Raw genomic sequence first — 27,323 nt, forward strand, 5'->3', positions numbered from 1 at the left:
AACTCCTTCAGTCTCTCAGAAACCTCCTCAGTCCCTCTGAGATCCCCTCATAGATCTACCTCAGTCCCTCTGAGATCCCCTCATAGATCTACCTCAGTCCCTCTGAGATCCCCTCATAGATCTACCTCAATCCCTCTGAGATCCCCTCATGGATCTACCTCAGTCCCTCTGAGATCCCCTCATAGATCTACCTCAGTCCCTCTGAGATCCCCTCATGGATCTACCTCAGTCCCTCTGAGATCCCCTCATGGATCTGCCTCTGTCCTTCTGAGATCCCCTCATGGATTTGTCTCAGTCCCTCTGATATCCCCTCATATATCTCAAATATGATGGTAGAATATAGAGTAAGACTCTTGGCAGTGTGGAGGATCAGAGGGATCTTGGGGTCCGAGTCCATAGGACACTCAAAGCAGCTGCACAGGTTGTGTGGTAAACTATGTATACCTGCAGGTTGACTCTGTGGTTAAGAAGGCATAGGGTACATTGGCCTTCATCAATCGTGGGATTGAAATTAGGAGTGGAGAGGTAATGTTGCAGCTATATAGGACCCTGGTCAGACCCCACTTGGAGTACTGTGCTCAGTTCTGTTTGCCTCACTACAGGAAGGATGTGGAAGCCATTGAAAGGGTGCAGAGGAGATTTACAAGGATGTTGCCTGGATTGGCGAGCACACCTTATCAGAATAGGTTGGGTGAACTCGGCCTTTTCTCCTTGGAGCGATGGAGGATGAGAGGTGACCTGATAGAGGCGTACAAGATGATGAGAGGCATTGATCGTGTGGATAGTCAGAGGCTTTTTCCCAGGGTGGAAATGGTTCCCACAAGAGGACACAGGTTTAAGCTGGTTGGAAGTAGGTACAGAGGAGATGTCAGGAGTAAGTTTTTTACGCAGAGAGTGGTGAGTGCATGGAACGGGCAGCCAGCAACGGTGGTAAAGGCGGAGACGATAGGGTCTTTTAAGAGGCTCCTGGACAGGTACATGGAGCTTAGAAAAATAGAGGGCTATGGGTAACCCTAGGTATTTCTAAGGTAAGGACGTGTCTGGCACAGCTTTGTGGGTGAAGGGCCTGTATTGTGCTGTAGATTGTCTGTGTCTCTATCTGCCTCAGTCCCGCAACATCTGCTCATAGATCCACTCAGTCCCTCTGAGATCCCGCAATCCTCTTTGTGCCCTCGAGACCTGCTTAATCCAGTGCAGCTCACACCAGAATGAAGCACCCCCCACCCCAGAGTTATGGGATTTTTGCCTTTAGGCTCCAGTTGGCTGAAGGTCGAGGTTGATGACCCCAAGCTGATTCACCCCCTCTCACTAACCCCAGAGTTGCTAGGCAGTGATGGGGAGCAGGAACACTGGCCAATACCCCCTCTCTCTCTAACCCCGGGGTCACTGGACTATGTCCTGGGAAGTGACAGAGACTGGCAGGAGAATGGGAGGGCAAGGCATGTGGAGGAGAGAGGGACTACAGACAGGAATGGGAAATGTGGGCTAGTGGCTAACTGGGAGGAGGGAGCAGGGTGCTCCTGCTTTCTATCTGTAGGGTTAATTATTACCCAGGCCTCAGATCTCACAGACGGCCATTGAACTGTTTGCTCAAAGCTCAGGGACACTGCGTAGGACAGAACCCCTCTCAGAGAAATTGCTGAAAATGGCAGGTTTGTAGCCACTCTTGTTTCCCTCAGCTCCCCTCCCTGCCTTCCTCTACTACCGTCATCTCACCCCAGCAGTCCTCCCTCCCCATCAGGTAATCCCGCATACTGCTTGCCCCTTCCTCCCCTGCTGAGTTCTTCCCCTGGCCTCTCGCCAGCCACATCACTCATGAGGTGAGGAGGGAATAAGGTCTGAAATTCCCTCCACTGACCCTCACACACTCTCTGACACACACCCTCGCACACATCAAGCATTTCAAGGGAGAGATGGAACAGGGTAATGGAAAAGGGCTCAAGAAGAATTTCTGGAGTTCTCTCTCTCTCTCCTCTCTTATCCTCCTTCTTTCCCTCTCTCATTTCCTCTAACTTTCCAAAATGAATCTACAATCAGAGGGCCCAGCCTCTGAATAGAAGGATGTTCCTTTAGAGCAGAGGTAAAGAGGAATTTCTTCAGCCAGAGAGTGGATGAATCTGTGGAAATCATTGCCACGGACAGCTTTGGAGGCCAAGTCACTAGGTATATCTGAAGTGGAGCTTGATGGGTCCTTGTAGGTTACGAGGAGAAGGCAGGAAAACAGGGTTGAGAAGGAAAATAAATCAGACGTGATAGAATGAGGAGCAGAGTCGATGGACTGTACAGTCTAATTCTGCTCCTGTATGATCTTATTTCTCTCCCTCCCTCACTCTTCAATTTTTTTCTTTCTCTTTGCTCTTCTGATTTCCTAATACCCTCTCCCAATTGTCTAACTACAGAATTCTTTCACTCTCCCATCTTCTTCAATTCCAAAATACTCTAAGGATCTGCCCACCAAACCAACCCCCATTATTTCACCAACCACAAACCTACAGTGTAACTCTAATCCCCCCACAGACAAAGGACAGGCTTCCTTCGAAGAACACTAGAAAATAGCCACTCAGTCCCTCAAGCCTGCCTTGTACTCTATACAATTGTCTTATATCTCCTGTACCTGTTCCTCTTTGACCTCAATCCTCCAATTTTTTTTTTAATTTACCATTACTTCCTTTAATTCAACAAGGTCTCATGACACCTTAATCCAGAAGATTAAGGAATATAGAATCCATGGAGGCTTGGTTAATTGGATTTGAGAAGCAATTAGATCGTATTCCTCACCAACGCCCTGTGCATCTGTAACCTGTACCCTTTCAAAACCACCTTCGACAGTCAAGTCTGCCTTCCTCACCACTAGCTTCCCCTGCTTGCTAACTCTACACTAGAACAGCTCGATCTTCTCCCTTCTCCCATTGGGCAGAAGATCTGAGTGCCTGGAGGCAATGTACCACCTCAAGGGCAGCTTCTGTCCCATCCCACTGTTACCAGACTCTTGAATGGACCTCTTCTATGGTAAGATGCACTCCTTATGGCCTCGTTATGATCTTGCGCTTTATCGCACTGCACTCTTTCTGTGGCTTTTACACTTCATTTGGCGCTGTTATCCTTTTACCTTGCTCTAGCTCAGTGCACTGTGTATTGATCAGTAAGCAAGACAAGGTTTTCACTGGATTTTGGTTCATGTGACAATAATAAATCAATTCCAGCATTTCACCTGCTTTTCTCTCTGTTTAGTTGATGATTTGCCTTCGGATCTTTTTCATGAGTCAGGCTCCTCCGTGTTAACCTCATTCACCCCATGGAAGACTCCAAACATCCTCGCTGTCAGCTGTTCTACTGTGTACTTCTTGGATCTTCGCCTCCCCTGCCCTTTCCTCCGTTGATTGTGACTTAGTGTAGTGGTTAGCATAATCGTTAGCAGCAGTGCTCACCAATTGCGGTTCAATTCTCGCTGCTGTCTGTAAGGAGTTTGTATGTTCTCCCCGTGACCACGTGGGTTTCCCCCAGGTGCTCTGGTTCTCCCCCTACAGTCCAAAAAAAGATGTACGTTTTAGGGTTGGCGAGCTGCGGCGTGATGTGTTGACGTTGGAAACGTGGTGATACTTGCAAGCTGCCCCCAGCACTTTTTCGTTGTTGGTTTTTAATGCATAATGACACATTTCATTGTACGTTTCTACATATGTGGGACAAATAAAGGCAATTTATTTAATTTTTATGAAAGACCTGCTCCATATGTTTGTGCTGCAGAGTCTGGCCGGCGTTTCAGTGGAGAGGCCTGGGGCAGCAGGGACCAGCTCTTCCAGGAGATGGGAACAGCCTTCGTGCAGAGGCAGCAGCTGAGGGCCGAACTGGCCACCAGCTTCCTGGAGCACCTCTGCCTGCTGGACATCGACTCCGAGCCCACCAGCGCCCGCAACACCAGCATCATCTGCACCATTGGTAAGCTGCTGGGGCCCAGGATCGGACTGTGCACTTGTTCTGTGGAGGGTGGAGCAGCAGGAGTGGGAGAAATGAACAGGGGCTACATATGGTCTCTCAGGCCAGTGGACCTGCCCTGGTGTGAGAAGGATCTGACTTGCTCTGTATGGAACCCAGCCCTCCCCCTCTCCTCTCTCCCCCTTCTCCCCTCCCTCACCCTCTCCCTCCTCTCTCTCTTTTTCCATCCTTTTCTAATTTATGGTAACCCATTCTCCTTGTGTTACTCCCGCACTCCCACCAACCCATCCAAGGAGAGAGAAGGGGGAAGAGTGTAAATGTACTCTGTGCTCAATTTAATCCTTCCCTCCTACAAAGCCTATAACCATTTTTCTTGCATCTCTTTGCCTGTCCAAGAGTCTCTTAAATGCCCCTAATGTATGAGTTTCTACCACCACTCCTGGTGGCGTGTTCTACACATCCACTCTCTGTGTAAAAAAACTTACTTTTGACATCCCCACAATACTTTCCTCCAATCACTTTAAAGTTATGGCCCCTCATAATTTCCACCATAGGAAAAGATCTCTGGTGGTCTGCTCTGTCAATGCCTTTTATCTTATACACCTTTATCAAGTCACCTTTCATCCTCCTTCGTTCCAAAGAGAAACGCCCTAGCGTGCTCAACCTTTCCTCATAAGATATGTTCTCTAATCCAGGCAGTATCCTCGTAAATCCCCCCTGTATCCTCTCTGAAACTTCTAATTTCTTCCTATAGCAAGATGACCAGAACTGAAAACAATTCATGTCTATCTAACAGCCTCTTGAACTCCGCTGTTGAATCTGCTTCCAGCACTTCCTGGTGAACCTCTCTTTCTGTAATGGGGTGACCAGAATTGCTCACGATCCTCGAACTGAAACCAAGCCACGGACTTCCTGACTCTTCTACTCAGTGGTCTGAATGATGAAGGCATGTGTGCCTCCTGTTCTCCATGTTTCTGGTAGAACGACCTTCATTCCAGGGTGGAACAGCCAAAGGGAATGCTGGTATTGCTGGGTTGGCCATTCTCTGATCACAGCCGGTACTAGCCCATCTCTGGACTGTACCATACCAGTCTGAGTGTATCAGTCAATATCGCTCTCTCACCCTTCCTACCCCTCCCTCTCCCTCCCTTCCTCCCTCTCCCTCTCTCTCTCCCTTTCCCTCCCTCCCTCTCTCTCACCCTCTCCCCTCTCACCCTCTCTCACCCTCTCTCTCACCCTCTTCTCTCCCTCTCCTTCTCTCTCTCCCTTTCCCTCCCTCCCTCTCTCTCACCCTCTCTCTCACCCTCTTCTCTCCCTCTCCTTCTCTCTCTCCCTTTCCCTCCCTCTCTCTCACCCTCTCCCCTCTCACCCTCTCTCACCCTCTCTCTCACCCTCTTCTCTCCCTCTCCCTTTCCCTCCCTCTTTTTTACCCTCTCCCCTCTCACCCTCTCTCTCCTTCTCTCACCGTCTCCCTCTCCTTCTCTCTCTCTCTCACCCTCTCCCCTCTCTCCCTCTCACCCTCTCTCTCACCCTCTTCTCTCCCTCTCCTTCTCTCTCTCTCCCTCTCTCACCTTCTCTCTCCCTCTCTCTCACCCCTCTCTCCCTCACCCTCTCTCACCTTCTCTCTCCCTCTCTCACCCTCTCTCACTCCCTCTCTCTCTCCCTTTCCCTCCCTCTTTCTCACCCTCTCCCCTATCTCCCTCTCACTCTCTCACCTTCTCTCTCCCTCTTCCTCTCCTTCTCTCTCACCCTCTCTCTCCCTCTCCCTCTCTTTCTCCCTTTCCCTCCCTCCCTCTTTCTCACCCTCTGCCCTCTCTCCCTCTCTCACCCTCTCTCTCACCTTCTCTCTCCCTCTCTCACCCTCTCTCACTCCCTCCCTCTCTCTCTCCCTCACTCACCCTCTCTCACCTTGTCTCTCCTTCTCTCACCCTCTCACTCCCTCCCTCTCTCTCTCACCCTCTCTCTCTCCCTCTTTCTCACCCTCTGCCCTCTCTCCCTCTCTCACCCTCTCTCACCTTCTCTCTCCCTCTCTCTCTCCCTCACTCACCCTCTCTCACCTTTTCTCTCCTTCTCTCACCCTCTCACTCTCTCCCTCCCTCTCTCTCTCTTTCCCTCCCTCCCTCTTTCTCACCCTCTCCCCTATCTCCCTCACCCTCTCTCTCACCTTCTCTCTCCCTCTTCCTCTCCTTCTCTCTCACCCTCTCTCTCTCCCTCTTTCTCACCCTCTCCTCTCTCTCCCTCCCTCCCTCTCTCTCACCCTCTCCCCTCTCTCTCTCACCCTCTCTCTCACCTTCTCTCTCCCTCTTTCTCACCCTCTCTCACCCTCTCCTCTCTCTCCCTCCCTCCCTCTCTCTCACCCTCTCCCCTCTCTCCCTCACACCCTCTCTCACCTTCTCTCTCCCTCTCTCACCCTCTCACTCTCTCCCACCCTCTCCCTTTCCCTCCCTCCCTCTTTCTCACCCTCTCCCCATCTCCCTCTCACGCTCTCTCTCACCTCTCACTCTCTCACCTTCTCTGTCTCTCACCCTCTCTCTCACCTTCTCTGTCTCTCACCCTCTCTCTCATCTTCTCTGTCTCTCACCCTCTCTCTCACCTTCTCTCTCCCTCTCTCACCCTCTCTCTCCCTCTCTCACTCTCCCTCTCTCTCCCTCCCTCTTTCTCACCCTCTCCCCTCTCTCCCTCTCTCACCCTCTCTCTCACCTTCTCTGTCTCTCACCCTCTCTCTCCTTTTCTCACTCTCTCCCTCCCTCTCTCTCTCTCCCTTTCCCTCCCTCCCTCTTTCTCACCCTTTCACCTCTCTCCCTCTCTCACCCTCACCCTTTCCCTCCCTCCCTCACTCTCTCCCTCTGGATTGCAGGGCCAGCATCCCAGTCGGTGGAAACTCTGAAGGAGATGGTGAAAGCTGGCATGAATATCGCTCGCCTCAACTTCTCCCATGGGACGCACCAGGTGAGACACAAAATCCACCACCCCTTGAAACTCCAGTAATCCTGAGAACACCCCCACCTCCCCTGCTGAACAACTCCTCCACCCTCCACCCCCAAGTGGGGAGGGGGAGTTCCATTTGGAGGACCAGTGAACTGGTTACCCCAATGAAGGAATCAGTCTTATTAGTAATCAGCCTCTTATTGCCACATGTATTGAGACAGGAAAACATTTGTTTGTTTGCCATCCAAACAGATCGTTGCAAGCGTCTGTACATTGACGCAGTACAAAGCGAAAAGCACTGCCAGAATACAGAGTAGAGTGTTACAACACAGACGGACCAAGTGCAGGAGCCACGATGAAGTAGATAGAGAGGTTAGGGATTCATCTTCAGAGTGAGAGGCCCATTCGACAATCTGATAACAGTGGGATAGAGCGGTCCTTGAGCCTGGTGGTAGGCACTTTCAGGCTTTTGTATCTTCTGTCCGATGAGAGAGGGGAGAAGAGAGAATGTCCCGGGTGGGCGGGAGGGGTCCCCAACTATATTGTAAGCACAAGAAATTCTTTAGATGCTGAAAATCCAGAGTAACACACAAAAAATGTTGGTGGAACTCAGTAGGTCAGGCAACATCTATGGAGAGGAATAAAGAGACAATGTTTCAGGCCGAGACTCTGTTCCTCTCCGTAGATGCTGACCGACTTGCTGAGTTCCTCTAGCATCTTGTGTATGTTTCCCTGATTATATTGAGTGTTTTCCTAGACAATGGGAAGTACAGTTGGAGTCAATGGAGGGAAGGCTGTTTTCTTCAAGTTCTGATGTCCTCTGTAGGGGAGTGTGTGAATTGGTTCAGGGCAACGATTAAATCCCTTTCCAGTTCAAGTTAAAGTTCAGTATATTGTCATTCAATTGTACACAATATACCGCCAAACGTAACAATGTTCCTCTGGACACAACACAGTACATAACTCACACAGTAATATTATCACTAGTAAATAAACAAATAATAAGGAGCATTTATGACACAAGTTTAAAAAGTAAACAGTACAACACTTTATATGTGATGAGATGTGGGTGGCATCAGGGAGTTTAGTAATCTCACAACCCAGTTGTGTTCCCATCCTAACAGTTCTTGCTCTAATGTTGCAGTACTTCCCCTGATGGTAGGTGGTCAAAGAGATTGTTAGACAGATGGGTGGGCTTATTGACAATGTTGTGTACACAGTGTTCTTGATAGGTAGAAGAGAGACCCCAATGATCCTCTCCCACTTCTGCTAACTTTGCCTCCCTCCTGTTGACTCTGGCTGGGCGGGAGAGTGATGGGGACACAGTACAGTACTCCTCACCCCACTGACCAATCTATCACTTTGCATCAATCTGACTCTGTACTCCTCTTTCCCCTTGACCACAGTACCATGCCACCACTGTTAACAACCTACGACAGGCTCTGGAGAGCTTCTCCTCAAGTCCCTTGTACCACAGGACGGTGGGCATCGCCCTCGACACCAAGGGACCTGAAATTCGTACTGGACTCGTCAGAGGGGTGAGTGACCATGGCGGGGACAGAGTATGGAGTTAATGGTCGCCTGACCCAACTGAGGCTGGCCCACCACATAGGTCTAGAACCAGGGGTCCAGCTCTCTCAGACTGGACATTGGAGGCTGAGGATTCAATACTCAGGCTTGTGGATCTCTGGGTTTCTCCTATGCACTGCGCATCCAATCATGGATTTGGGGAATGGCTGGGAAAGATTGGAATCAACTGATTGATTGATGGAGTGAAATCAAGAGGTGCAATATAATATGGAAGTCAGGGGATATGCATTTAGAATAACTGATCTCTGGAAGTGAGTTAAAGCTGGTGTCTAATCCAAGGATTCAGGGGGTTTATATATAGAATAACAGATCCCTGGGAGTGAGTTATAGGCCGGGATTTAATCTCGGGGTTCAGGGAGATTTGTATATGGAATAACAGATCTCAGGGAGTGGGCTACAGGGTGGGATCTTGGTTTTATGTAAGGGAACTGGTATTGGGGGTTGAGAGGTCAGGTACAAGTGTTGAGAGTTTGGGTCAGATAACACTGTTGGGTGCGGGCTCAGGGGTCACAGTTTGGGGGGTTTGGTCAAGGGTTGGGACATTGATATTGGCTGGATCCACTCACCCCCCTGGTCTTGGGTCACACAGAGCGAGTCGGGGCAGGTGGAGCTGGTGAAGGGGTCGGAGGTCACAGTCACCACTGACAGCAGCTTCGAGGAAAAATGTGACGAGAGCATTATCTTCGTGGACTACGCCAACCTCCCACAGGTGGTTAGTGTCGGAGGGAAGATCTTCCTGGATGATGGGCTCATCTCGCTGTTCATCAAGGAGATCGGTAGGACCTCCCCTGCTTCTCCTCTTCCTCCTCCCCTTCTCTCTCCCCCAAGCATCTATCTCTTCCCCCTTCCCCTCTCCCCAAAGCTCCCTCCTCCTCCTTCCCCTCCCCTTCCCTCCACCCCGTCACACTCCTCTCCCTCACACCACTCTTCTTCCATTCTTCCTCATCTCCCCTTCCATCTCCTTTCTCTCACATTCTAACCCCCCATCCACCTCCACATCCCTTCCCTGCCCATCCCTCCAAACAACCTTCTCCTTACCACACCTCCCCCCCACCCCCCCCACCCAGGCCCTCCTTCACTCCACTTCATAACTTTGTAACTCTCCATTAGATTTCCGGCAAAACACATCACTACTAATATCTTCCATGTTCAATACTTTTAGCAACTTTATAGAACACTACAGGCCCTTCAGCCCATGATGTTGTGCTGACCTTTTAACCTTCTCAGTGATCAATTTAACCCTTCCCTCCCACATAGCCCACCATCTTTCTTTCATCCATGTGCCTATCTTAATCTCCTTAATGTATCTGCCTCTACCCCCACCCCGGCAGCCTGTTCAATGCACTTACCCCTCTCTGTTTAAAAAAATCTGCATCTGCCACCATCTCCTACTTTCCACTAATCACCTTTAAAAGGATGTCTTCTGATATTGACTATTTCCGTCCTGTGAAAGGTCTCTGGCTATTCATTTGATCTATGCCTCTTATTATCTTGAACACATTTATGAAATCGCCTCTCAGCCTCCTTCTCTCCAAAGATAAAAGCCCTAGCTTGCTCAACTTTCCTCATCAGACATGCTCTCTAGGAAAACTCCTGGTAAATCTCCGCTGCACCTTCTCAAAAGGACTAACCAAGTGTGACAGTGGAAAAGTGTGTATGGAACCAGAGGAGACAGCAGAGCTACTTAATGAGTACTTTGCTTCAGTATTCACTACGGAAAAGGATCTTGGCGATTGTAGGGATGATTTACTGCAGACTGAAAAGCTTGAGCATGTAGATATTAAGAAAGAGGATGTGCTGGAGTTTTTGGAAAGCATCAAGTTGGATAAGTCACCGGGACCGGATGAGTTGTACTCCAGGCTACTGTGAGAGGTGAGGGAGGAGATTGCTGAGCCTTTGGCGATGATTTTTGAATCATCAATGGGGACGGGAGAGATTCTGGAGGATTGGAGGGTTGCGGATGTTGTTCCTTTATTCAAGAAAGGAAGTAGAGATGGCCCAGGAAATTATAGACCAGTGAGTCTTACTTCAGTGGTTGGTAAGTTGATGGAAAAGATCCTGAGAGGCAGGATTTATGAACATTTGAAGAGGCATAATATGATTAGGAATAGTCAGCATGGATTTGTCAAAGGCAGGTCGTGGCTTTCAAGACTGATTGGATTTTTTGAGGATGTGACTAAACACATTGATGAAGGTAGAATAGTAGGTGTAGTGTATATGGATTTCAGTAAGGCATTTGACAAGGCCTATTGAGAAAGTAAGGAGGCATGGGATCCAAGTGGACATTGCTTTGTGAATCCAGAACTGGCTTGCCCACAGAAGGCAAAGAGTGGTTGTAGACGGGTCATATTCTGCATGGAGACCGGTGACCAGTGGAGTGCCTCAGGGATCTGTTCTGGGACACCTACTCTTCGTGAGTTTTATAAATGACCTGGATGAAGAAGTGGAGGGATGGGTTAGTAAATTTGCTGATGACACAAAAGTTGGGGGTGTTGTGGATAGTATGGAGGGCTGTCAGAGGTTACAGCAGGACATTGATAGGATGCAAAACTGGGCTGAGAAGTGGCAGATGGAGTTCAACCCAGATAAGTGTGAGGTGGTTCATTTTGGTAGGTCAAATATGATGGCAGAATATAGTATTAAGGGTAAGACTTTTGGCAGTGTGGAGGATCAGAGGGATCTTGCTCAAAGCAGCTACAAAGGTTGACTCTGTGGTTAAGAAGGCATAGGTTGCGTTGGCCTTCATCAATCATGGGATTGAGTTTAAGAGCCAAGAGGTAACGTTACAGCTATATAGGACCCTGGTCAGACCCCACTTGGAGTACTGTGCTCAGCTCTGGTCGCCTCAGTACAGGAAGGATGTGGAAACTATAGAAAGGGTGCAGATGAGATTTACAAGGATGCTGCCTGGATTGGGGAGCATGCCTTATGAGAATAGGTTGAGTGAAATCGGCCTTTTTCCTGGGAGCAACAGAGGATGAGAGGTGGCCTGATAGAAATGTACAAGATGATGAGAGGCATTGATCGTGGATAGTCAGAGGCTTTTCCCCAGGGCAAAAATGGCTAGCACGAGAGGGCACAGTTTTAAGATGCTTGGAAGTAGGTACAGGGGAGATGTCAGCGGTACGTTTTTTACGCAGAGAGTGGTGAGTGCGTGGAATGGGCTGCTGGCAATGGTGGTGAAGGTGGATACAATAGGATCTTTTAAGAGACTCCTGGACAGGTATATGAGCTCAGAAAAATAGGGGTGTATGGATAATTTCTCAGGTAAGGATGTGTTTGGCACAGCTTTGTGGGCTGAAGGGCCTGTAAGATTTCCTATGTTTCTAAAAGCTTTCACATCCTTCCTAGAATGAGGGACCCAGAACTGAACATAATTATTTTGCATTATTTGTCTGTATTAAACAGTCTGTGGATCTGTGCTTGTCCCTTGATCTTCTGGGACAGTGCACTGAGCCGCAGCTGATGAGTTGGAGATTGTGGGGCAGTGGTTGCCCAGCTGATCTTTGACTGGCTGTGTGCCTGCTTAGGGCCAGGTCAGTGCTTGACGGAGGTGGAGAACGGAGGGGTTCTGTGCAGCCGGAAGGGGGTGAACCTGCCCGGGGCGGCCCTTGACCTTCCGGCCATCTCTGAGCGCGATGCCCGTGACCTGCGCTTCGGTCTGGAGCTTGGGATCGATATGGTCTTCGCTTCCTTTGTCCAGAGGGCAGAGGATGTCCGGATCATCCGCCAGATCCTTGGGGAGGAGGGCAAAGACATCAAGATCATCAGCAAGATCGAGAATCACGAAGGAGTGCGGCAGTAAGTGGGCAGGGTCAAAAGCCAGAGTTTTGGGGTCAGGGTTTAAGCGATGACCCTAAATCCACCTCTGACCGAAGACTGCATTCTGACCCTGAGGGGAGGGTCCAGGTGTTAGAGTATGGGGTTCAGGGGTCAAAATGCAGGACAGGGGGTCAGATTTTAGGGGTCATTGTAGGATTTAGGTCAGTCGATGGGATTAAGCGGCCAGAGTTCAAGGGTCAGAATGTGGGATTTATGAGTCAGAGTGTAGGGCTCAGAGGCTGGAGTACCTGTTTCAGGGGTTGGGGGGTCAGTTTCCAAGTTGAGAAATCAGTTGTTAGAGTTACAGGGTCAGGGGTCAGTGCTTGAGGTCAGGAAGTAGTTTATAGGGTCAACATGCCAGGTTTGTGGTGGGAAGTTGGCTTCAGTGTGCAGGGTCAGGCATCAGAGTATTGGGGTGAGATTTGGGTTCATTGTGAACTTGGTGAAGCAATTCAAGGTTCAGGGAATGAGGTCAAGAGTCAGATTATAGGGGCATGGTTCAAGGGCCAGGTGAAAGGTCATATGTCAGCATATAGGGTCAGGATTCAGCATATGAACACAGGTAAAGTCAGTGTGTAGGGTCTTCTAGGGTTAGCAGATGGGGTAAGTTAAGGGGCCGCACCGGTCTCAGTAAGATGGAGAGGTTTGCACAGCCCCACAGTACGGAGTCTCTATGTGCAGGTTTGACGAGATTCTGGAAGTCAGTGACGGGATCATGGTTGCTCGGGGCGACCTGGGGATCGAGATCCCACCGGAGAAGGTCTTTCTGGCTCAAAAAATGATGATTGGCCGATGTAACTACGCTGGAAAACCAGTCATCTGTGCCACGCAGGTCTGTTCTGGAGTGGGGAGGGGGCGACCCTCACTGGGGCAAGTAACTAACACACACACACACACACACACACACACATATACACACACACACACACACACACACACACACACACACACACACACACACACACACACACACAGACCCTCACTAGGGGATGAGTCTCACATACACACACATGCATAGTCCCCCACACCTACAAACTCCCACAGACACAAATACACACAAAGTGACCCTCACTGGGGGAAAATCACGTTCACAAATACAAATGCACACAAACACACAGAAATCCTCACTAGGGATGGGTCACACGCACACAAACTCCCACATACACATTCAACAAACTCCCACACACACATGCAAACTCCAACAGACACACACTGGCCTTCACAAGGGGACAGGTCCCAAATGCACACAGACGCCCTTACTGAGGAAAGGTCACACACACAGAGGGGCTGGGACGAGCTTGTTTTGGAGGTGGACAGTTTGGTCATTGGTGGGGTGGCAGTGACCTTGATTCTGCAGCCTTCGTGACTGTTGTGAACCCCAGCAGATGTTGGAGAGTATGGTGCAGAGACCTCGAGCCACCCGTGCAGAGAGCAGTGATGTGGCCAATGCCGTTCTGGATGGTGCAGACTGCATTATGCTGTCCGCTGAGACTGCCAAGGGTGCCTACCCCGTGGAGGCCGTCCGCACGCAGCATGCGGTGAGTCCAGTGAGAAGCAGTGCTGGTCAGGATCAAGGTCAGGCAGGGGAGGAGAAGTAGGGAGAGATGTCACTGAAGGCACTGTCAGCAGTCAGTCAGAGTCACCGGAATACCCTTTCCATCTCCCACATCCTTCAAAAACAAGAGATTCTGCAGATGCTGGGAATTTTGAGCAATACAGACAATGCTGATCGCCTTTCCCCTCACCTGGTCTCACCTATCACCTACCAGCCTGTACTCCTCCCCTCCCACCACTTTCTTATTCCGTCATTTGCCCCCTTCTTCTCCAGACCCGGTGGTGTCTCAGCCTGAAACATTGACTGTTTATTCCCTTCCATGGATGCTGCCCGACCTGCTGAGCTCCTCCGGTATTTTGAGTGTGTTGCCTGCGATCTCTTCCTGCAGCATGCCTGGCTATCGTTAGACCATAAGAGACGATAAATATAGGATCAGAATAGACCATTTGGCCCATTGGGTCTGCCCCGTCATTCCATCATGGTTGATTTATTATCCCTCTCATTCTGTTATCCACTCTCCTGCCTTCTCCTCTTAACCTTTGACGTCCTGACTAATCAAGAACCTGTCAACCTCTGCTTTAAATATGCCAATGACTTGGCCTTCACAGCCGTCTGTGGCAATGAATTCCATAGATTCACTACCCTGTGGTTGAAGAAGTTCCTTCCCATCTCTGTTCTAAATGAATATCTCTCTATTCTGAGGCTGTGCCATCTGGTCCTGGACTCCCCCAGCAGAGGAAACATCCTGAGAGATGTATTAGGAGTCTTGACCTCACAATCCACTTCACTTGGTGACATACCCAAATGCTGGAGGGACTCAGCAGGTCAGGCAGCATCTGTGGAGAGGAATAAAGAGTTGACATTTTGGATCGAGACTCTTCATCAGGATGTCCTAATGAAGGGTCTTGGCCTGAAACGTTGACTGTTTATTCCTCTCCAAAGATGCTGCCTGACCTGCTGAGTTTTGGTTTATTATTGTTCAGTGTACTGAGATACAGTGAAAAGCTGGAGACACAAGAGACTGTAAACACTGGAGTCTGGAACAACACACAATCTGCTGGAGGAACTCAGTGGGTTGAGCGGCATCTACAGAAACCACGGTAGCACAACAGTTAGCACAACTCTGTTACAGCTTGGGGCATCAGAGTTCAATTCTGCCATCCTCTGTAAGGAAGTTTGTACATTCTTCCCATGTACACATGGGTTTTCACTGGATGCCCTGGTTCCCTCTTGTAGTCCAGAGACGAGCCAGTTAGTAGGTTAATTGGTTATTGTAAATTGTCCTGTGATTAGGCAGGTTGCTGGGCAGTGCAGCCCACTGGGCCAGAAGGACCTGTTCCAGACGGTATCTCTAAATGAATTAATTAATGAAATCTTTTCCTTCCACAGATGTTGTCTGATCTGCTAAATCTCTCCAGTTTTTCCACGTGTTGCTTTTGAGGAAAGCTCTTGTTTAATACTGTCCAGGTAGATGATTCCATACATTGTAAAGGGGATTACAGGTGCATGGGAGAGGAGCTGGCCAAAGTCGATTGGAAGAGGTCACTAGCAGTCATGACAGTCGAGCAGCAATAGCTGGAGTTTCTGGGAGCAATTCAGAAGGAGTAGGATAGATAGACAATAGACAATAGGTGCAGAAGTAGACCATTCAGCCCTTTGAGCCTGCACTGCCATTTTGAGATCATGGCTGATCAATTACTATCAGGATGTATCCCAAAGAAGAAGTATTCAGAAGGCACAGGATGATCCAACCATGGATAATGAGGGAAATCAAAGCCAACATAAAAGCAAAGGAGAGACACATAAAAGAGGAAAATTAGTGGGGACTTAGTGGATCGGGAAAAATTTTAAAAACCAACAGAAGGCAACTTAAAAAGCCATAAGGTGGGAAAAGATTAAATATGACAGTAAGCTGGTCAATTATATTAAAGAGGATACCAAAAGTTTATTCTGATTTATAAAGCATAAAAGAGAAGAGAGAGTGGAAGTTGGACCACTGGAAAATGATACTGGAGAGGTAGTAATGGGGGACAAAGAAATGGTAGACAAACTGAATAAACATTTTGCATCTGTCTTTACTGCGGAAGATACTAGCAGTATGCCAGATGTTCGAGAGTGTCAAGGGGCAGAAGTGAGTGCAGTTGCTATTACTAGGGGGAAGGTGCTTGGGAAGGTGAAAGATCTGAAGGTAGGTAAGTCACCTGGACCAGATGGACTATACCCCAGGGGTGGCTGAAGGTACTTTAGGGGCATTAGTAATGACTTTTCAAGAATCAATAGATTCTGGCATGATTCCAGAGGACTGGAACATAAATGTGACTCCACTCTTCAAGAAGAGACGAAGGCAGAAGAAAGGAAATCATAGGCCAATTAGCCTTACCTTAGTTGGAAAAATGTTGAAGTGGCTTGTTAAGAATGAGGTATCAGGGTACTTGGATGCACATGATAAAATAGGCCAAAGTAAGCATGGTTTCCCTAAGGGAAAATCTTGCCTGACAAATCTGTTGGAATTCCTTGAGGAAGTAACAAGCAGGATAGACAAAAGAGAACCGGTGGATGTTGTGTGCTTGGATTTTTAGAAGGCTTTTGACAAAATGCTGCACATGAGCAAGATAAGAGCCCATCATAATATAAGAAAGGTACTGGCATGGATAGAACATTGGCTGAATGGCAGGAGGCAAAGAATGGGAATAAAAGGGGCCTTTTCTGATTGGCTGCCAGTACTAGTCTTGTTCCGTAGGGATTCTTGTTGGGGCCGCTACTTTTTACGTGATATGCTATTGGATGATGGAATTGATGGCTTTGTGGCCAAGTTTGCGGACAATATAAGACAGGTAGAGGGGCAGGTAGTACTGAGGAAGCAGGGAGTCTGCTGAAGGACTTAGACAGATTAGGAGAATGGGCAAAGAAGTGGCAGATGGAATACAGTGTCAGGAAGTTCATGGTCAGGCTCTTTGGTCAAAGAAATAAAAGCGGAGACTTTTTTAAATGGGGAGAAAATTCAAAAAGGAGACTTGGGCGTCCTTGTGCGGGATTCCCTAAAGGTTAACTTGCAAGTTGAGTCAGTGGTAAGGAAGACAATTGCAATGTCTTTCGAGAGGACTAGAATATAAAAAGCAAAGATGTAATGCTGAGGCTTTAAAAGACACTGGCGAGGCCTCACTTGGAGCAGTGAGCAGTTTTGGGCCCTTTATCTAAGCATGTGCTGACATTGGAGAGGTTCAAAGGAGGTTCACGAGAATGATCCCAGGAATGAAAGGCTTATAGTGTGAGGAGCGTTTGATGGCTCTGGCCCTGTTCTTGCTTGAAGTTAGAAAAAAGGGGTGGGAGGGATCTCATTAAAACCTATCGAATGTTGAAAGGCCCAGATAGAATGGATGTGGAGAGGATATTTCCTATAGTGGGGGAGTCTCAGACCAGAGGGCACGGATAGAGTGGATGTGGAGAGGATGTTTCCTATAGTGGGGGAGTCTCGGACCAGAGGACAGGGATAGAGTGGATGTGGAGAGGATATTTCCTATAGTGGGGGAGTCTCGGACCAGAGGGCACGGATAGAGTGGATGTGGAGAGGATGTTTCCTATAGTGGGGGAGTCTCGGACCAGAGGGCACGGATAGAGTGGATGTGGAGAGGATGTTTCCTATAGTGGGGGAGTCTCGGACCAGAGGGCACAGCCTCAAAATAGAGGGACATCCATTCAGAATAGAGGTGAGGAGGAATTTCTTTATTCAAATGGTGGTGCCACAGATAGCTGTGGTGGCCTGGTCATTGGATGTATTTAAGGTGGAGGTTGATAGGTTCATGATTATTCGGGGTATGAAAAGTTACAGGGAGCAGGCAAGAGAATAAGCTTGAGAGGGAAATGGATCAGCCATAATGGAACGGCCGAGCAGACTTGATGGGTCAAGTGGCCTAATTCTGCTCCTATGTCTTATGATCTCATGGTCTTATGGGGAGAAAATTCAAAAAAGAGACTTGGGAGTCATTATGCAAGATTCCTGAAAGGTTAGCTTGCAAGTTGAGTCAGTGGTAGTAAAAGGAAAGCAGAATGCATAATAGAGTGTTACAGTTACAGAGAAAGTGCAGTGCAGTCATGAATAAAGAGCAAGGGCCATGATGAGGTACACTGGGAGATCAAGAGTTCGTCCCTTAGCCTATGAGATCTCTGTTAAAGAGTCTGCTAACAGCGGGATAGAAGCTGTCCTTGGGCCTGTTGGTACATGTTTTCAGGCTTTTGAAATTATTTTTCCGATGGGAAAGTGGAGAAGTGAGAATATCTGGGATGGCTGAGATCTTTGATCATGCTGGCTGCTTTACCTAGTATAGAACATGTCTTCGGAGGAGAAGCTGGTGTGTGTGTTTTCCCGGGATGACCCATACCCTGTGCTTTGTTCATGGGTGTGTGTGTGTTTTCCTGGGATGACCCGTACCCTGTGCTCTGTTCGCGGTGTGTGTGTGTTTTCCCGGGATGACCCGTACCCTGTGCTCTGTTCATGGGTGTGTGTGTGGATGCAAAATGTTCTGGGTCAAAAGTAAAGCTTATTGGAGGGAAATAAGTTTGTATAGTTTGAAGGCAAAGATCAGTTGCTGTGGTGGGATTGAGTGAGAGAGGGTTTGATGTGCAAGATGGGAGGAGAGAGGGGAAGATCATAAACTCAAAAGATTCTGCAGATGCTGAAAATCCAGAGTAACACACACAAAATGTTGGAGAAACTCAGCAGGTCAGGCAGCATCTATGGAGGAGAATAAACCTTGTGTTTACAATGTCGATATTCTTGCATTCTCTGCACATCCTCATGCCCATCTAAGAGCCTCTTAAACATTTCTCCACCACCAACTTTGGCAGTGTATTTCAGGCACCCACTTCTCTTCTGTGTGGAAAAAAAGCATATCCATATAACATATAACAATCACAGCACGGAAACAGGCCATCTTGGCCCTCCTAGTCCATGTCGAACTCTTAATCTCACCTAGTCCCACCTACCCGCACTCAGCCCATAACCCTCCACTCCTTTCCTGTCCATATACCTATCCAATTTTACCTTAAATGACACAACTGAACTGGCCTCTACTACTTCTACAGGAAGCTCATTCCACACAGCTATCACTCTCTGAGTAAAGAAATACCCCCTCGTGTTTCCCTTAAACTTCTGCCCCCTAACTCTCAAATCATGTCCTCTCGTTTGAATCTCCCCTACTCTCAATGGAAACAGCCTATTCATGTCAACTCCATCTATCCCTCTCAAAATTTTAAATACCTCGATCAAATCCCCCCTCAACCTTCTACGCTCCAATGAATAGAGACCTAACTTGTTCAATCTTTCTCTGTAACTTAAGTGCTGAAACCCAGGTAATATCCTAGTAAATCGTCTCTGCACTCTCTCTAATTTACTGATATCTTTCCTATAATTCAGTGACCAGAACTGCACATAATATTCTAAATTTGGCCTTACCAATGCCATGTACAATTTTAACATTACATTCCAACTTCTGTACTCAATGCTTTGATTTATAAAGGCCAGCGTTCCAAAAGCCTTCTTCACCACCCTATCTACATGAGACTCCACCTTCAGGGAACTGAGCACTGTTATTCCTAGATCTCTCTGTTCCTCTGCATTCCTCAATGCCCTACCATTTACCCTGTATGTTCTATTTGGATTATTCCTGCCAAAATGTAGAACCTCACACTTCTCAGCATTAAACTCCATCTGCCAACGTTCAGCCCATTCTTCTAACTGGCATAAATCTCCCTGCAAGCTTTGGAAACCCACCTCATTATCCACAGCACCTCCTACCTTAGTATCATCGGCATACTTACTAATCCAATTTACCACCCCATCATCCAGATCATTTATGTATATTACAAACAACATTGGGCCCAAAACAGATCCCTGAGGCACCCCGCTAGTCACCGGCCTCCATCCCGATAAACAATTATCCACCACTACTCTCTGGCACCTCCCATCTAGCCACTGTTGAATCCATTTTATTACTCCAGCATTAATACCTAACGATTGAACCTTCTTAACTAACCTTCCATGTGGAACTTTGTCAAAGGCCTTGCTGAAGTCCATATAGACTACATCCACTGCCTTACCCTCGTCAACATTCCTCGTAAGTTCTTCAAAAAATTCAATAAGGTTTGTCAAACATGACCTTCCACGCACAAATCCATGCTGGCTACTCCTAATCAGATCCTGTCTATCCAGATAATTATTAATACTATCTCTAAGAATACTTTCCATTAATTTACCCACCACTGATGTCAAACTGACAGGTCTATAATTGCTAGGCTTCCTTCTAGAACCCTTTTTAAACAATGGAACCACATGAGCGATACGCCAATCCTCCGGCACAATCCCCGTTTCTAATGACATCTTAAAGATCTCCATCAGAGCTCCTGCTATTTCTACACAAACTTCCCTCAAGGTCCTGGGGAATATCCTGTCAGGACTCGGAGATTTATCCACTTTTAAATTTCTTAAAAGCACCAGTACTTCCACCTCTTTAATTGTCATAGGTTCCATAACTTCCTTACTTGTTTCCCACATCTTACACAATTCAATATCCTTCTCCTTAGTGAATATCAAAGAGAAGAAATCGTTCAAAATCTCTCCCATCTCCCTCGGCTCCACACATAGCTGACCACTCTGATTCTCTAAGGGGCCAATTTTATCCCTCACTATCCTCTTGCTTTTAATATAACTGTAGAAACCTTTCGGATTTACTTTCACCTTATTTGCCAAACCAACCTCGTATCTTCTTTTAGCTTTCCTTTTTGAACTTTCCCTGCCTCACCTTAAATGAAGGCGGGAGAATGATACCAGCTATCTAAACCAGGGGTTCCCAACCTCAGGCCCACGGACCCCTTCCTTAATGGTATTAGTCCAAGGCTTAAAAAAAGTTGGGTACCCCTGCTCGTAACCTGTGTGGATGAGTGTGACCCTACAAAGACTTACTGTACATTTCCAAACCAAAAGCTGTGGATGAACCAGGAGGTACGTCGTCTGCTGAAGGCTAGATCTGTGGCATTAAGTCTGGCGACCCAGGTCTATATCAGAAAACCAGGTATGATTTGCAGAGGGCTATTTCAAGGGCGAGGAGACAATTTCAAACAAAGTTGGAGGTGACATCGGATGTACGACAACTGGAAGGGTTGGCAAGACATTACTTCCTGCAAAGTGAAACCCAATAATAGCATGAATGGCGGCGATGTTTCACTACCAGATGAACTCAACACCTTCTCTGGCTGCTTTGAAAGGGAGAACACAACTACAGCTGTGAAGATCCCTGCTTCACCCAGTGACCCTGTGATCTCTATCTCTGAGGCCCATGTTAGGCTGTCTTTAAAGAGGGTGAACCCTCGAAAGGCGGAGGTTCCCACTTGCTTTAAAGAGGCAACAGTTGTACCAGTGCCTAAGAAGAATAATGTGAGCTGCCTTAATGACTATCACCCAGTAGCACTCACATCTACAGTGATGAAATGGTTTGAGAAGTTAGTCATGACTAGACTGAACTCTTGCCTCAGCAAGGACCTGGACCCACTGCAATTTGCCTATCGCCACAATAGGTCAATGACAGATATAATCTCAATGACTCTTCACTCGGCCTTAGACCACCTGGACAACACAAACGCCTATGTCAGGATGCTGTTCATCGACTATAGCTCAGCATTTAATACCACCATTCCCACAGTCCTGATTGAGAAGTTACAGAACCTGGGCCTCTGTACCTCCCTCTGCAATTGGATCCTCGATTTCCTAACCAGAAGGCCACAATCTATGGGGATTGGTGATAATATCTCTTCCTTGCTGACAATCAACACTGGTGCACCTCAAGGGTGTGTGCTTAGCCCAATGCTCTACTCTCTCTATACCCATGACCAGGCATAATTCAAATACCACCTATAAATTTGCTGATGATACAATCATTGTTGGGGGAATCTCAGATGGAGACAACAGCATACAGGAGTGAGATATGCCAACCAGTGGAGTGGTGTCGCAGCAACAACCTGGCACTCAACATCAGTAAGATGAAAGAGCTGATTGTGGACTTCAGGAAGGGTAAGATGAAGGAACGTATAACCAGTCTTCATAGAGGGAACAGAAGTCAAGAGAGTGAGCAGCTTCAAGTTCCTGGGTGTCAAGATCTCTGAGGACTTAACCTGGTCCTAACATATCGATGCAGTTATAAAGAAGGCAAGACAGTGACTATACTTAATTAGGAGTTTGAAGAGTTTTGGTATGTCAACAAATACACTCAAAAACTCCTATAGATGTACTGTGGAGAGCATTCTGATAGGCTGCATCACTGTCTGGATGGCAGGGGAGGGGGTGGGGTGGGGTTGGGGGCTACTGCACAGGACCGAAAGTAACTGCAGAGGGTTGTAAATTTAATCAGCTCCATCTTGGGTACTAGCCTACAAAGTACCCAGGGCATCTTTAAAGAGCGGTGTCCGTTATTAAGGACCTCCAGCACCCAGGGCATGCCCTTTTCTCACTGTTATCATCAGGTCAGAGATACAGAAGCCTGAAGGTACACACTCAGCGATTCAGGAACAGCTTCTTCCCCTCTGCCATCTAATTCCTAAATGGACATTGAACCCGTGAACACTACCTCACTTTTTTAATATATAATTGTTCCTGTTTTTTTTGCATGATTTTAATCTATTCAATCTATGTATAATGTAAATTGCTTTACTTTATTTATTATTATTATTTTCTTCTTCTTCTTCTATATTGTGTATTACATCGAACTGCTGCTGTGAAATTAACAAATTTCATGAAACGCGCCGGTAATAATAAACCTGATTCTGATTCTGAAACCAATTGATGCCTCTCATAGTTCTGTAAACACATTTCAGATCCCGAGGGGTCTTGGTGGGTGTGTGTAGATGCTTCCTCCTTTATGGAATCTAGAACTGTGGTCACTGCTTAAAGATCAGGGGTCACCAATGTTAGGCAGTTGGCATGGTAGATTTACAACACCAGTGCTCTCGGTTCAATTCTGTTGCTGTCAGTAAAGAGTTTGTATGGCTTTCCTATGACCGTGTAGGTTTCCTCTGGGTGTTCCTGTTTCCTCCCACATTCTAAAGGCGTTAGTAAATTGTGGGCAGGCTGCATTCACACCGCAAGCATGGCGACACTTGCGGGCTGCCCCCAGCACATCTTGGATTGTGTTGGTTGTTGACGTAATAGACACATTTCACTGTCTGTTTCAATGTACATGTGACACATTAAACTATTCTTTACATTTAGATCTTTGACTACAGTGAAACCTAATCTTCAACCAGACTAAAGATAATCTAATTTCTGAGGGTTGTGAATCTTTGGAATTCTGTACCTTAAAGAGTCCTGGAACATTTTCAGGGAATTCTGGATAAATTGTGGGAATAAGAAATAGGAGCAGGAGTAGACCATCTGTATCGCCATTCAATAAGATCATGGCTGATCTGACCATGGACTCATCGCCACCTACCTGCCTTTCCCCCTTAACCCTCAATTCCCTGACTACGCAAAAATCTATCCAACCTTCTCTTAAATATATATACTGATTCACCACACTCGTGGAAAAGCATTCTTCCTCACCTCCATCCTAAATTTATTCCCCTGAATCTTGAGGCCAAATCCCCTAGTTCTATTCTCACCCACCAGTGGAAACAACTTTCCTGCCTCTATCTTATCTATCCCTTTCATAATTTTATATGTTTCTGTAAGGTCTCCTCTCATCCTTTTGAATTCCAGCGAGTACAGTCCCAGGCGACTCGATCTCGGTTCATAGTCTGACCCCCTCATCTCTGGAATCAACCTGGTGAACCTTCTCTGCACCAGCTCCAAAGCCAATATATCCTTCACTTGAGGATATGAGTTCAAAGGATCCAGGACAGATCTTAAGTAAGGGACTGCAGCATCATTTACAGTGAGATCTGTCCTGGATCCTTTAGACGTCTAGTGCAAATGGGCAGATTCCCTGCCTTTGTTCCACTCCAGACTCTTCCCTCACCCCCTGCTGAGATTTGTATGGTTTGGGATGGGCAGTATGGCAGTGTAGCACTTAGTGCAATCATTTTACAGCACCAGCAATCACCGACCTGGGTTTGATTTCCATCACTGTCTATAAGGAGTTTGCACACTCTCCCTGTGACCATGTTTCTTCAGGATGCTCTGGTTTCCTCCCATATTCCAAAGATGTACGGGTTGGAGCTAATAAGTTGTCAGCATGCTATGTCAGTGTCAGAGGATTGAAAACACTCGTGGGCTGCCCCCAGCACAATTGACACATTTCACTGTATGTTTCAATGTACATGTGACAGATAAAGCTAATCTTAATCTTTAAAGGGACAGTCCAGTTGGTTAATTTTGGCTGGGATTCAGAGGGAAGCGGGGGCTGTAATATTAAAATAGAAGGGCCCTCCCCAAATGGCTGGCCTCTGACCTGTTCTTCCCCCTACCTCTGCACCTGACAGATCGCACGAGAGGCCGAAGCTGCTGTTTTTCACCAGCAGCTGTTTGAGGAGCTCCGGAGGTCGATGCCCCTGACCCGTGACCCCGCTGAGGTCACAGCCATTGGTGCAGTTGAGGCTTCCTTCAAATCATGTGCTGGGGCCATCGTGGTGCTGACCAGGTCTGGCAGGTAAGGGGAGACACACATCCCCCACCCAGAGGTAGGGAAGGTGAGGGGGGCTGTGGGAGGAATGGTGGTGAGGGAACGCTGCACGGTTAGATGGGCCATGAAGAGGAAGAACGGAAAAGGATGCTAAGGAGGAAGTAGCGTGGGAGGGGCAGTGAGGAAGCAGTGCCACGACGCAGTAGGTGAATGAGGTTGGAGCAGCACCCTGCAAGGGCAAAATGGTCAGAAGGAAACTCTGTGCTATGTGGGGGGGGGGCAATGAGAAGGGAGCACTGTGGGATGGATGTTGAGAAGGGAGTATTGTACTTTGGGACGGAGCTCCGTGCTGTGGGAGGGAAGGTGAAGGTGAGCTCTGTGCTGCGAGGGTTTCAGTATGGGGGGAGTGCTGTGTGCAAAAGGGGCAGTGAAGAAGGAACCATGCTGTGGGAGGGGCAGTGAGATGTTTTCTTTCGTCTGTTCAGTGCCTCAATGACATATTTGGGATCCTGCTGTGCACACATTTTGGGATCTTGCAGTGGTGAGATCCAGACAATGGAGCCTCATTGGCTGTTGGGGCTGCTGTGAGGTGGGCGATATATAAACGCAGTTGGGGTTCCCAGTGAGGTGGCAGTGCAGAGGCATGAAGCAATCTGTAGGGGTGATGGAGGATGGGTGGTCATAAACCCTCTTCTCTTCGCTCCCCCACTCTGTCTCTGACAGGACGGCCCGGCTGGTGTCAAAGTACAGACCTCGAGCACCCATTATTGCCGTCACCAGATGTGAACGAGTGTCCCGGCAAGCTCACCTGCACCGTGGGATCTTCCCTGTCCTGTACCGTCAGGAGAACCAGCTGTGGGCTGAGGATGTTGACCAAAGGGTCAACCTGGCCATTCGCATAGGTAATAGGATGCTGGGAGTGACCCTTGACCCAGGAGTGTGTGGAATAAGCTGCACCCTGTGTCTGACCCTGGGACTGTGTGGTGGGATGGTGTAGAGGGGGCTTCACTCTGTGTCTGACCCCAGGAGTGTGTGATGGGACAATATAGAGGAAGATTCACTCTGTGTCTGACCCCGGAGTATGTGATGGGACAGTATGGAGGCAGCTTCACTCTGTGTCTGACCTCGGGAGTGTGTGATGGGACAATGTAGAGGGAGTTTCACTCTGTGTCTGACCCCGGAGTATGTGATGGGACAGTATGGAGGGAGCTTCACTCTGTGTCTGACCCTGGGAGTGTGTGATGGGAAGGTGTAGAGGGGGCTTCACTCTGTGTCTGACCCCAGGAGTGTGTGATGGGACTGTGTAGAGGGAGTTTCACTTTGTGTCTGACCCCGGAGTATGTGATGGGACAGTATGGAGGGAGCTTCACTCTGTCTGACCCTGGGAGTGTGTGATGGGACAATGTAGAGGGAGATTCACTCTGTGTCTGACCCTGGGAGTGTGTGATGGGATGGTGTAGAGGGAGTTTCACTCTGTGTCTGACCCCGGGAGTGTGTGATGGGTCTGTGTAGACAGAGGGAGTTTCACTCTGTGTCTGACCCCGGGAGTGAGTGATGGGACGGTGTGGAGGGAGTTTCACTCTGTGTCTGACCCCAGGAATGAGTGATGGGACCGTGTAGAGGGAGTTTCACTCTGTGTCTGACCCCGGGAGTGTGTGATGGGACAGTGTGGAGGGAGTTTCACTCTGTGTTTGACCCCGGGAGTGTGTGATGGGACAGTGTAGAGGGAGTTTCACTCTGTGTCTGACCCCGGGAGGGTGTGATGGGACGGTGTAGAGGGAGTTTCACTCTGTGTCTGACCCTGGGAGTGTGTGATGGGACGGTGTGGAGGGAGCTTTACTCTTTGTTGACCCTGTCCTGGCGAGTGTGAGTTTGAGTTGTCCTGGGTGTTTCAGTAACACATCCCATTTTGTCTTTCAGCTAAAGCCCGGGAGTTTGTGCAGGTTGGAGACGTGGTCATTGTTGTCACAGGCTGGCGGCCTGGCCCAGGGGCTACCAACATCATGAGGGTTGTACCCGTACACTAAGGGCAGTGACTGTACTCTGACCTGACATTCTCTCACTTCTTCGGAAGGCAGGATTCAAAATCCGCTGGTAACATGAATAAAACACTTTCCCCATCCACTGGTGTCTGTGGCCATTTTGATTGTCCCTGCCCTGTCTCCTGGAGAGAACTGGCACCCCAGCAACAGGGAATTACGAGTGTCTCCTGTGTGAAGCACAAAGTTGGTTTCAATGTGTGTGTGTGTGTGTGTGTGTGAAGCACAAAGTTGGTTTCAATGTGTGTGTGTGTGTGTGTGTGTGAGTGTGTGTGTGTGTGTGTGTGTGTGTGTGTGTGTGTGTGTGTGTGTGTGTGTGTGTGTGTGTGCGCACACTGAAATAGGCCTTCCAGCCCAGCTTATCCATGCTGATCAAAGTGACTTGCTGAACTGGTCACATCTGACCCATGGTGTTTGACCCACATCCCTTTCCTATCCATTTATGTATTGTTAAAAAACATTGGAATTTTATCCACCTCTGGCAACTTGTTGCACATCCGTGTGTGTGTGTGTCTGCCTCTGCATCTCTCACTATATGAGTCCATGTGAATTTCTGTATCTGAGTTCCTGTGTGTGTATGTGTACTTACGCAAGCCCATTGCCCCTACTGGGGCATATACTGCCGATAGTAGCTCGCCAGAGTCCTCTGTCCTGGGCCAGTGTTTCAAGTTGTTTCCAGGTGTAGCCCATCTCGAAGATCCTTCTTCTCCTCGGGTTGAGCTCTTTGGAGCTTATGTTGCCATCTCAGTAGTTCTGGGTTTTTACTGGATGGAGCTGCTAGCGCCATGCCCAACCCTCCTCCTTTGGTAGCAGGGCGTGGGACAGTCCACGGCTAAGTTGCATGTGTTTATG

At 48.1% G+C, this 27,323-nt stretch overlaps 1 protein-coding gene across 2 annotated transcripts; it reads left to right on the forward strand.

Annotated features, from left to right (window-relative positions):
- Nucleotides 1–1,577: 1,577 nt before the first annotated feature.
- On the forward strand, nucleotides 1,578–26,545 carry LOC132399567 (pyruvate kinase PKM-like). Of its 2 annotated transcripts, none has more exons than XM_059980074.1 (11): nucleotides 1,578–1,652; nucleotides 3,745–3,936; nucleotides 6,791–6,882; nucleotides 8,268–8,399; nucleotides 9,041–9,227; nucleotides 11,982–12,252; nucleotides 12,955–13,105; nucleotides 13,659–13,811; nucleotides 24,293–24,459; nucleotides 25,156–25,334; nucleotides 26,353–26,545. In XM_059980074.1, exons 1-11 carry the CDS (start codon nucleotides 1,646–1,648, stop codon nucleotides 26,457–26,459), a joined length of 1,638 nt encoding a protein of 545 aa, XP_059836057.1. In that variant the 5' UTR covers nucleotides 1,578–1,645; the 3' UTR covers nucleotides 26,460–26,545. The 2 variants fall into 2 exon arrangements, with proteins under 2 accessions (XP_059836057.1, XP_059836056.1); XM_059980073.1 differs by lacking the exon at nucleotides 1,578–1,652 and adding an exon at nucleotides 2,949–3,009.
- The last annotated feature ends 778 nt before the right edge of the window (nucleotides 26,546–27,323 follow it).

The sequence above is a fragment of the Hypanus sabinus genome, chromosome 9 (genome assembly GCF_030144855.1).
Source record: "Hypanus sabinus isolate sHypSab1 chromosome 9, sHypSab1.hap1, whole genome shotgun sequence".
NCBI classification, from domain to species: domain Eukaryota; kingdom Metazoa; phylum Chordata; class Chondrichthyes; order Myliobatiformes; family Dasyatidae; genus Hypanus; species Hypanus sabinus.

Excerpts from the sequence above, each read along its gene's own strand:
- LOC132399567 (XM_059980073.1), top strand. Across the intron at positions 9,228-11,981 it reads GCTGTTCATCAAGGAGATCG|GGCCAGGTCAGTGCTTGACG; the intron begins GTAGGACCTCCC and ends GTGCCTGCTTAG. Across the intron at positions 24,460-25,155 it reads GTGCTGACCAGGTCTGGCAG|GACGGCCCGGCTGGTGTCAA; the intron begins GTAAGGGGAGAC and ends TGTCTCTGACAG.